At 48.3% G+C, this 12,151-nt stretch overlaps 1 protein-coding gene across 2 annotated transcripts in view; it reads right to left on the reverse strand.

Annotated features, from left to right (window-relative positions):
* Positions 1-12,151, reverse strand: part of SNX29 (sorting nexin 29) — a 600,629-nt gene that overhangs the window by 374,179 nt on the left and 214,299 nt on the right. For both annotated transcript variants that reach the window (XM_027527872.1, XM_027527873.1), the window contains one exon: positions 7,875-7,957. In XM_027527872.1, coding sequence (XP_027383673.1) covers positions 7,875-7,957 — 83 coding nt within the window. The remainder of the gene's footprint in view (positions 1-7,874; positions 7,958-12,151) is intronic.

Genomic DNA, 12,151 nt, shown 5'->3' on the forward strand with positions numbered 1-12,151 from the left:
GTGAACAAGGAAGGGAACAGACAATTGACACATGCTGAGGCGCTCATAAAGGTGCTGTGACGGAGATCAAGGAAGTGACGGGACGAAGGAAGGAGAGGCGGGGTGGCCGGGGAAGTGACACTGAACAGGGCCTGCCTGACGAGGCAGGACAAGCACTCCAGAAGGAGAGCAGCAGCCAAGGTCCCGAGGTGTGACTTGGTAAGGCCAGTGTGGCCGGGCCAGGAGAGGGCGGGAGGAGACGGGGCTGGGAAGTAGGGAAGAGCCGATCACACCGAGCACTGCAGGCCCTCATCATAAAGTGCAGACTGGACTTCCCTGGTGGTCCAGTTAAGGCTCTGGGCTTTACTGCAGGGGCCGTGGGTTCGAGCCCCAGTCGGGGAACTAAGACCCCACATCCTGCAGGGCAACGAAGACCACGTGCCACAACAACTGAGCCTACGTGCTCTAGAGCCTTGGTCCACAGCTAGAGGAAGCCCCTGCAGGCTGCAACAAAGACCCAGCACCACCAAAAATAATTTTTTTTTAAAGTCTGGATTGAGTTTTAAACAGCAGAGTGATGAGATCTTAGAGTCTCCACGAAGTCCAGTGCTGATCACGGTGGAACCAGACACACACACACGACTCCCCAGCTTGCTTCCCTTGCAACCAAAGCAGCCTGCCTCAAACGAAGACCTCTCTGCCTGTGTGCACACTGGGGGCAAGAATATGTGGCCACCAAGGGAGACACCCCAGTGCCTGCAGTCCCTGAGGGAAGCTGCAGGTTGAAAGGTCCCACGGCGCCACACACACCCTGAAACCCACAAGCTCCATGAATCCTCTCGCCCTTGACCCTGCGTCATCACAGGACCAGGCTTCTCCACAGTCCCGCCCCACTTTCCGGAGCCCGGGGGAAGTGAGACCCTGAGGAGGACATGGAGCACATGCCGGCATGGAAGCCAGGGGTCACTGGGCGAGTCACATGCAGGCAGAGACACGACATGGGACATGGGCTGACAGCTTCCTTTTCTTTTTTTTTAAACTTCTTTTGTTTCTTAAACTTTTAAAACTGCTCCCAAGCCTCCCTCATCCATCAAGTTCCTCCCCCAGATCACCTGCTCTCACTGCCGATTACTCTGATTGCCACCAGCAACAGGCCATTGCTTCTCCCTCTGCCCCTGAGCCTGTGGCTGATGAATTAAATGGCAATACCAACAAGAGCTTGCAGCCTTAAAATCCATCACCGCAGGATAGGACTATGGAGGCCAGGACAGATGATTCCAGTGGAGGGGACTTCATGAGAGGAGGGGGCCAGAAGGAAGGACCTCACAACATACAGACACTGCAGGCTAGGAAAGACAGGCTTCAGAGAAACGACAGCTCCCCCTGAAGACCGAACAGACCCTGCATCCAGGAAAGAGCAAATAGCTTGCCATGACTGCACTTCCCAAATGGCTCAGTGGTAAAGAATTCGATTACCAATGCAGGAGACGCAGGAATCGAGGGTTCTCTCCCTGGGTCAGGAAGAGCCCCTGGAGGAGGAAACGGCAACCCGCTCCAGTATTCGTGCCTGGAGAAGTTCATGGACAGAGGGCTCTGGTGAGCTACAGCCCATGGGTTCTCAAAGCGTCAGACACAACTGAGCATGCATGCATCCAAGCTATGGAAACCCAACCCAAGCTTGAAGACAGTGGCAGGGAGGCTAGTTAATTATCGCTCTTGTTAACAGTACGTTTAGGGCTGGACCGTCACATCAGGACAGCTGGATTTGGGGATTCGAAGGACATGATCGACCCCCAGTGCCTCTCTGCCTCTCAGCTCAGCTCCTCTCCCTGTGTGACGGCCTCACACTCAGGCTCCACTCGGAGACAAGGTAACTACAGTGGCTCCAGCCTTCCAGGCCTGACGGGAAAGGGAGAACTCCTCGTGACAGCCTAGTAGAGCCCTGACGCCCAGCTGGAGCCAGTCGGCTGAGGTCAAGGGCAGGAGGGAGGGTAGGGCCTCATCGACATCACAGGGCTGACCCTGAGTGAGGACACTGGGCCCAGAGAAGCTGGAGCACAGGCGACCTGACCCCACAAGGCCAGAGACGGCCACCACGCCAGCGGGGGGCGGCGGCCCAAGCCGTGTGACACAGGACACGGGCGCGTCTGGAATCCCACGTTCAGCTGCCCCTGTAGAACCTCTTCCTTGGTACTGAGAACCACCTCCAAACTCACGGGCAAATGCTCCTTGGGAAAGCCCAGGAGAAGCCCGACACCCACCAAGGGGCTGCTCTGCAGCTAAGACCTCCATGAGACCAGCCCCACCCCCACCATGGGGCGCTCAGAGAACCCAGACTCCCCAAATGCATACGCAACACTGCGGTTGTTGTTCAGTCACTAAGTCGTATCTGACTGCAACCCCATGGACTGCAGCATGCCAGGCTCCCCTGTCCTTCACTGTCTCCTGTTGTTCGCTCAAATTCACATCCATTGAGTCAGTGATGCTGTCTAACCATCTCATCCTCTGCTGCTTTCTCCTTTTGCCTGTCAAAAGCCTTATATTAATCACATCTGAAAAGTCTCTTTCTTCCCTGGTAGCTCAGTGGTAAAGCATCTGCCTGCCAATGCAAGGGATGTGGGTTTGATCCCTGGGTTGGGAAGACTCCCTGGAGGAGAAATGGCAACTCACTCCAGTATTCTTGCCTGGAGAATCCCATGGACAGAGGAGCCTGACAGGCTGTGGTCCACAGGGTCACAAGAGTCAGACACGACTGAGCGACTGAACAACAACTAAAGTCTCTCTCACCATGGAAGGTGGTGTGGGCACGGATTTCAGGGATCAGGACACAGACATCTTTGGAGGCCCGACATTCCACCCACCCCAGCATTTTCTAGATCCCAGCATGTTATCTGAATTACACCTCTTAACAGCTAATCCTCACAACAACCTATGAAGTATATATACTATTTTAATCAATCCTAATTTTACAAGTGATCAGAGAGGCCCTGAGAAATAAAGTGAGACAGTAAAAATAGTAATAACAGTAACTGTCATATTTACTGAGTGGCTGCTACATATCAGACATTATTCTAAGTGCTTTCCATACACTCATTTATCCCTTCTTCCCCCAAAACCCTATGAGGAAGGTATTGCTGCAGTTCCCATTTTACAGAGGAAGAAACTGAGGCATAGAAACTTGCATGGCCTCTAAGTCAGGTGCCCTGGGGAGGTCCTCAGTGTCTTTGGCACAGGGGTCCCTCATCCACTAATGTCAATTACGACGAGCAAGAAGATTGTGGAATGCACAGTGATTCCCAAACGCTTTGGCCATGACCACTATTTTGGTGGGGACGTGTACAGGGACTAGGATGCGGTGATCCTTTGGAGATAAAGGTCACAGCGACAGGTGAAACAAGCCTTCCTTCTGTTGACAGAGCCTTTCCCCAGAAGGTCAGGTGAGATGGAGGAGACGCCTACTCAGGGAACGACACTGCTGACCCAGCCCCACTGCTGGTGTCTCCCTCAGGAGGCACCCAGAAATATCTGCAGTCATCACAGGTCTTACCAAAGGGCCCCCACCTTGGGCCACACGTCCACGAGAAGACATCCCCCATTAACACACTCTCAGCCTCACTCCCCACCTCCTACATGACTGTGAGAGCCTCAGTCAAACAGAGATGCCGCGGTAAACAGAGAACGCCCCCCTGGATCGTCCTCCTCCTTGGTCCCCACTGGGTGGGCATCATTCAGCAGACCCAACAACACCTCACAAGGGGGTCCCAGGGTCCACAGTTGGGAGAACAATGCACTGGGGAGTGTGGTTCTAGCTTCAGTCAAGCTGGAGTTTCCAACCAATCGTCAGTAATAAAGACATCACCTGGAACACTTTTGTCAGATGCCTACATCGATGTTTCATAAAGAACTTGAGAGGGAAGAAGAGTCATGATAACCTCAGAATTGAAATAAAGTTACCGACTGACCTCTTAAACATTGTCAACAATCTATTCTAAAGGTCCATTTTCAGTTGATTTTTTTTTCTTCATCTTGAAGGCACTTCCCAGAACAACAATGAATAGAATGATCCCAACATAGCCCTCAGCCATCTACTCAATCCTGAAGGCATCTGGGGCTTCAATGATTTCTCACCCTTTTCCCTACTGATAAGCTCAGTTTCACAAACAATTTGTCGTCCAAATGATTTTAAAAAAAGAAAAAGCTTTATAGCCTCAACCTAAAAGGATTCTCTTGTGGAAAAAGCACTCTGAACTCTCACCTAGAATTTGAGAAGCTGGTCCACACCGCTATGTCCACCTAACATCAGGAGCCATGCAAATCCCAGATCAGAAAAGACTCTCCCTGGCCAACCTCTCCCTACCCCTTGTCCCCAGCTCCCCAGAAACACCAAGTCCCCCACCGCAGCCTGTCTAGGACACCCCCAAGATACCACAGCTTGACAAGGGCACCCCAAGGCACCCCAATCTGGCCAGGGCACATATGCCATAGTTTTCAACAAACTGAGTCAACAGCTGGCTGGGGTTGAGGAGTGAGCCCCAATTTCTCTGAGTAGTAGATGACATCACTTGAAAATTAGGTAAAGGCTCTGGAAAGGCCAGAGCACAATTTCTGAAAGCACATCTTCTAATCAGGCTGCTTACTGGTGTCTGGCATGTTAGCTGGTGCTCACGAATTTTACTTAAGTGGAAGAAAGAATAAAATGCAGGACTTAAGCAAGGAAGAGAAGGGCATCACTCAGTTCACGCCTGCACTGAAGGACTTTCATAAAGACCTTCCACCCAGGATGACTCCCAGATATGGCAGATGGTCTTCTCTGACCTGGTGAAAATAGAGTGGCAAGGGACTGCAAAAGGGACTTTGCCGATGAAGTTCTGGAGAGTCCAAGCTATGGTTTTCCAGTAGTCATGTACGGATGTTAGAGCTGGGCCATAAAGAAGGCTGAGTGCTGAAGAACTGATGCTTCCTAATTGTGGTGTTGGAGAAGACTCTTAAGAGTCTCTCTTGGACTGCAGGGAAAACAAACCAGTCAATCCTAAAGGAAATCAGTCCTGAATATTCATTTGAAGGACTAATAATGAAGCTGAAACTCCAATCATTTGGCCACCTGATGCGAAGAACTGACTCATTGGAAAAGACCCTAATGGTGGGAAAGACCGAAGTCAGGAGGAGAAGGGGATGACAGAGGATGAGATGGTGGGATGGCATCACCAACTCAATGGACATGAGTTTGGGTAAACTCCGGAAGTTGGTGATGGACATGGAGGCCTGGCATGCTGCAGTCCATGGGGTCACAAAGAGTCAGACACAACTGAGTGACTGAACTGAACTGAGCAATTGAACAACAAACAACAAAAGGACTATGAATGAGTGACAAAGTGTGCTTCATCCTCTCTGCTCTGTTCCACTTAAGGGTTACCACAAACCCAGCTCTGGCTCAGCACATTCAAGCTGGGTCTTAGGAAAATCGACTTCGGCTGCAGTGAGAAACCCTTCTCTATGTTATAGCTTCTGTTTTGGGGGGGTGGGGGGGACGACTCATTCCAAAACTGCTCCTACTCAGAAATGTACTATATAGTATTGCAGATTTTAAACCAAATTCAAGCCCAGTGGTATTCCCCACCCCAAGTTTAATTTTCTTACAGGATCAAATTAAATTCCTGTGAGGGCAGAGTATAGATTTCAGAAACGGCGGTGGCATAGTCCACAGGCCACCTGCATGAGAGTCACACATCTAAACCTGCAAACAGAGCCCCCAGCCCCATGCCGCAATCCCCAGAGAGGAGGCACGGGCACGTGGCCCCCGGGAAAGGCCTCTGAACGCTAGTTCAACAAGTTCGTAAGGCAAAGAATCAGGGATTTGGAAGGAAATGACCTGAGTTCATTCCCACCCCAAAGCCACAGACAAGACTTTTAAGCTCTCCTGAACCTCTAATAACGAATATTTTAAAACACAGGGGAAACACCTACTCATCCCAGGATTACTGAGTCAAATGTGAATAGACTTGAACTTGCTTGGAAAGGATAAAGGGCTAAACTACTCATTCAAAACATGCAGTGAATGAAATGAATGGCTACAAAAGCCAGGTGCTGGGGAAACAGAGATGAGAAGCGAGGAGTCACAAGGCCAACGCAGACACAACCCAGTGTAATGAGATGGAGTCCGGGCCACACGAGCAGTATCTGTGTGGAAAGGGTGATGGTCCCCCTGAGAAAGACAAGATTAATGCTGCAGTGATAACCGCCAGACTGGAGGCAGTTACAAACTAGTGATGAAGAAAGCAAGGCATGCTATCAAAGAAAAGCAAAAAGAAAATCAACGTGTTGAACCTCATCAAATGGAGACCATAATAAATACAAACACTCAAAAAAAGTCCAATCTTTCATGATATTACTATGCAAATCACACTCAGATTATAATCCTGTCTCTATGACACAGAGAAATGACTACATGTACTGGATACCAACTATACACTGGGTGCTACATGAATGAAGGCTCTGCATTCACTGTCTTGGTAAATCCCCACACAACCCTCGTGCCACTCATGTGATTTCCCCTCACACTGGTGTGGCGTTTCCTCTTTCAGATGGCTAAGTAACTCCAAGAGGTCAAGTTATGGAGGATGCGCCTGAACTCGAATTCAGGACTGGCTGACTCCCAAGACCTGTGAGCATGGAGCATACTCCCCTCTGTTCAAATGTCCACACTCCAAGGGCTTGTTTTTGTATAAGAAAATCTTGTTCTGGTCAGTTGGCTGAAGGTCGCAAGACACTTTAGCCCTAGTTAAATACCCTGTCTGCAGGTTGACCTAAGAAACATTTCAGCAGAGTCACGACAGTTAAAGCACAGCCAAACTGCACGGGAGGAAGCACACGGCACCACCGTATTTGGTGGGATCTTGCCCAGGTGATCACTTCTCTATCTACTTGTATTTCTGATCAAGAATATTATTATTTGCAGCTAAAATCTACTCCAGTAGTCATGTGCAGATGTGAGAGTTGGACTATAAAGAAAGCTAAGTGCCAAAGAATTGATGCTTTCAAATTGTGGTGCTGGAGCAGACTTGAGAGTTCCTTGGACAGCAAGGAGATAAAACCAGTCAATCCTAAAGGAAATCAACCCTGAACATTCATTGGAAGGGCTGATGCTGAAGCTCCAACACTTTGGCCACTTAATGTGAAGGACTGACTCACTGGAAAAGATTTTAATGCTGGGAAAGATTGAGGGCAGGAGGAGAAGGGGACAACAGAATGAGATGGTTGGATGGCCTCACTGACTCAACGGACACGAGTTTGAGCCAGCTCCAGGAGACGGTGAAGGACAGGGAAGCCTGGTGTGCTGCCACCCGTGGGGTCGCAAAGAGTTCGACAAGACTTAGTGACTGAACGACAAACCTACTCAGTGCTCCCTCTCTGGTAGGCATTATGCTAAGACGTCTACATGGATCGCCTCATGAGGCAGGTGCTGCCAGCTGCCCCCATTTTATAGATGAGAAAACTGAGGTACAGAGAGATTAGGAAACAGAACTGGAACTGGGGTTGGAGCCTGATCAGCCTAACCCCAATGATTCTCCGCCACTTTGGCATTCTGTTGCTTTCACCCATGGCCTGACATGACTTAATTGTGCTACAGGTTCACCACCTTGCAAATATCTTAAGACTTTAGTCATAAAATTCCCTAACTGCACAAATTGATACAATGATTGCTAACAGTCTAGCAAGTAAGTCTTACTTTTGCAAGAATGAAGAGCAGGGTCTTTCATTAATTAATTTTCCGGGATCCTAAGCAGCACTGTTTTTCTAACTCACCTGCAGGTGTATTCCTCCCATGCTGAGCGTCCGCCGGGCCAGGCACAGGGGTGCAGCCCCGCCCCCCCCCCCGGGTTCCCTCTGCCCCTCACCTTCGGCTGTTTGACCTTCTCTTTTCAGCATCTGGACAGCGCCTACGTATTTCTTCAGTTGCACTTTGAGCACTTCATTTTCTCTGTGGGCACAAGAATGTCAGAAAAATGTATTTTAAAATTGGCAACTTAGACCCAAGGAAGGAAGAGAATCTGCGTAAGGAAAATACACAGTGTGCATCTGGTAAATATTAATATATTCTGTTTTAGAGATCTTTGCTGGAAAGATAAGGTTAGCGAGGGCACGTTTGTGTAATGCCGTCAAGAACCACTCATTCATGGCGGAAATAAGCGCTAATTGGTTTCAGCACCCACAAATTCAGGATGCTGGCATGTGCGGTCCTCATGTTATTTGAATCTAACAACCTGTTAGGTGACGACTGTGTCAGGCACTCTAGTATTTACAGAAACTGTAAAAATGGACAAATTTACAGTATGTCCATTTACACAAACACATACTAGCTATTGTTTCCTTGGGGAACACTCAGTGTTTTTAGTAACTACTACACGTACTCGGACATGACTGAGCGACTGAACTGAACACGTATTAAACACTATTTGCCAGGCATCACATGAAGCCTTTATTATCTCATTCAAACCTTCCAAGGTACATATTAGCACACCACCACCCACTTTACAGATTCTCAAAGTGTGGTACAATGATGAAAAGCAGTTAACTGAGTCCACCTGCCCCACCCCTCTCCCCAGGTGAGACTGTAGGATGGAACTTGAAACTCGGGCAATGACAAGATCCCACTCCACTGAATTCACTCCCCAGGTACCCTGGCTGAGGACTAGGACATGAAAGTCAGGAGAGAAAAATACCATCTGCTGAGAATTTACACATAGTTCAGACTTCACATGTGTGACCTCAGTGAATCAAGCACGCATATATACATTCATCCACTCTTCATTCAATGGAAGCATGCTTCTTAAGTACCTAACAATACGTCAGGTGCGGTGACCCTGTAACACCCTCCTCGTTCTGCAGGAGAGGAGCTGGGGCGTGGAGACGGTCACATGGCCAACGCCAAGGTCATATGTAAGACACAGAGTCTGGATACAAACCCAGGTCATGGAGACGGTCACATGGCCAACGCCAAGGTCATATGTAAGACACAGAGTCTGGATACAAACCCAGGTCATGGAGACGGTCACATGGCCAACGCCAAGGTCATATGTAAGACACAGAGTCTGGATACAAACCCAGGTCATGGAGACGGTCACATGGCCAACACCAAGGTCACATGTAAGACACAGAGTCTGGATACAAACCCAGGTCTGTGTCTCCAAGGCCCCAGTGAGCGCTTCTCGGTCTCTCTTGGGATTTGAAACTGGTTTCTTACCTCAGCCCCAGAGACAAATGCCTCTTCCACACTTTCTGCTTCTACACATTCCCTATCCCACAAGGTTTTAAGCCTGAGTGTTCTTACATATGCTGGAATATTGCCTTACGATGAAAACAGGTTTACGATGGGGTGTCTCTTATGATTATAAAAATAAAACACTCATTGCAAAATACTCAATCAGAACACATTTAAGAAGGAATGTAAAAATTCCACTAAAAATCCTTGAAGTAAATCTCACTAACTTCTTAAGACTCGTGAGAGTCTCTTACCAGCAAGGAGATCAAAGCAGTCAATCCTAAAGGAAATCAAACCCTGAATATTCATTGGAAAGACTGATGCTAAAGCTGAAGCTCCAATACTTTGACCACCCGATGTGAAAAACAGACTCACTGGAAAAGACCCTGATGTTGGGAAAGATAGAAGGCAGGAGGACAAACAGACGACAGAGGATGAGATGGTTTGACGGCGTCACCGACTCAATGGACATGAGTTTGAGTAAGGTCCGGGAGATGGTGAAGGACAGGGATATGCTGCAATCTCTGGGGTCACGAAGAGTTGGACACAACTGAGAAAATGAATAACAACATTTTTACTTTCATTCTATCAACTCTCGCCTGAGCATGCACACATACATACATCACTGAATATAATTATTCACAGGTGAAACACAATTTCACATGCCTCAAAATTTTTCTGTTTGAAGACTTTTTCCCTCTGTCTACTGTCCCACACATCCTTCTCCGTGGCAACCACCATTAAACATCTGGTACACACATTTCATGTCTCCTCCATGCTCACAGACTCACTACAAACACGATACACTCAGAGTTTACTTTATGCAACTGGGTCCTGCTATAAATTTTTCTACAACTGGTTTGTCTCATTTAACAATTCACCAAGGTAAGCTTCTGATTCCATCTATTTATGGATGGAGATGCCATTCCTTGGTAATAATATGCCACATATATGCTCAGTGGAAAAACTGCAGACTGCCAAACTGCAGACTGCAAATCACTGACTCTGTTTCTGATGCATCTTATTATACCTCAGCCCACAGAGATGGCACCTGGCATTGTGCTTTTCTGCACTGTATTTTGGCAGAAAGAACACAAGTACCAACTGCAGACATGACCGTATACTGAGGTGTCACCAAGTTTCATCTCAGAAACTTGGAAAGAAAGTCAGACATGAAGGAGTTCCTTAATTATCCTCCTCCTCCTAGACAGCCTGTCACAAATGCTTCTCTTGGCAGCTGCACTTTCTCTGTGATACAAAGAGCCAGTGTCTGAAGGTAATAAACAACTAAGGAATCTCGAGATCTGCGGGCAGGAAAACACTGCCCAATGGACATGCTGACACAGCTACTTTTCCTGGATCCCCTTGCCAGCTCTTGTCATTCATCCAGCTTACTCCTAATCCCCTTGTGTGAATTCCAAGCACATAGCTTAAAATAAGGGAAAGAAATTGATATGCATCTCTGTATGGTCTGCAGTGCTGGAAAAGACTCTCAAGGGTCCCTTGGACTGCAAGGATATCAAATCAGTCAATCCTAAAGGAAATCAGTCCTACATATTCATTGGAAAGACTGATGCCGAAGCTCCAATATTTTGGCCACCTGATGTGAATAGCCGACTCATTACAAAAGACCCTGATGCTGGGAAAGATTGAGGGCAGGAGGAGAAGTGGGCAACAGAGGATGAGATGGTTAGATGGCATCATCTACTCAGTGAACATGAGTCTGAGAAAACTCCAGGAGATAATGAAGAACAGGGAAGCCTGGTGAACTGCAGTCCATGGGGTTGCAAGGAGTCAGACAAGACTTAGGTTGAACAACAAATGGCCTAATTTAACAATGATATGTTCAGAATGTTAGGCAAGAGGCAAGAAGAGGTAGGTTTACTCAGGCCCAGCGACTGGTGAGTTGGGTTGGGCTGTCAAGCCTCAGTTTGCCCAAGCACACCATCCAGGCCAACCCTCAGCTGCCTAGTTCATTGTCAACTCTGCAGCCAGCACTGAAATGTTCAAGAGGCTGCTTTTCTTCTGGTTTGGAGGCATCTTTTAACATCTTGCTGCTGCTGCTGCTGCTAAGTCGCTTCAGTCGTGTCCGACTCTGTGCGACCCCAGAGACGGCAGCCCATCAGGCTCCTCCGTCCCTGGGATTCTCCAGGCAAGAACACTGGAGTGGGTTGCCATTTCCTTCTCCAATGCATGAAAGTGAAAAGTGAAAGTGAAGTCGCTCAGTCGTGTTCGACTCTTCGCGACCCCATGGACTTCAGCCTACCAGGCTCCTCCATCCATGGGATTTTCCAGGCAAGAGTACTGGAGTGGGGTGCCATTGCCTTCTCCACTATTAACATCTTAACACTATCTAAATATTAAGGCTTCTATGGTGGTCCAGCGGCTAAGACTCTGCACTCCCAATGCAACAGGCCTGGGTTCGATCCCTGGTCAGGGAACTAGATCCCACCTGCTGCAACTCAGAGTTAGCATGCCCCAACTAAAGCTTCTGCATGCCACAAGAGAGATCGACCTAACAGGGGAAGATCAAGACCTTTAATACAAATCCAACTTTCATCAAAATGATGAGATATCGTGGAGAATACACTACGGATGGGCAGCTTTAGGAACCATAAATTCATCCCAGCCAACTTTGCCTCAATGAACTTGTTTGCCTTCTGCGGGAAAGGCACACTGTCAGGCCAGTAGAACTGCTCCTGACACAAACACGAACATCGGGAGGACCCACTGACTGCCCCAGAGAGGCAACTAGCTACGGATCCCGGGAAAGATGAAGCCTTTGTTTCCATATTTATTTTGAAGTACTTATAGACCCAGAAAGTTGTAAAGACATTACTGAGAGGTCCTGTATACCCTTGGCCCAGCCTCCCCCAGGGGTTACACCTTCTATAACTATGCTCTGATGGCAAA

This window comes from Bos indicus x Bos taurus, chromosome 25, assembly GCF_003369695.1.
Source record: "Bos indicus x Bos taurus breed Angus x Brahman F1 hybrid chromosome 25, Bos_hybrid_MaternalHap_v2.0, whole genome shotgun sequence".
NCBI classification, from domain to species: domain Eukaryota; kingdom Metazoa; phylum Chordata; class Mammalia; order Artiodactyla; family Bovidae; genus Bos; species Bos indicus x Bos taurus.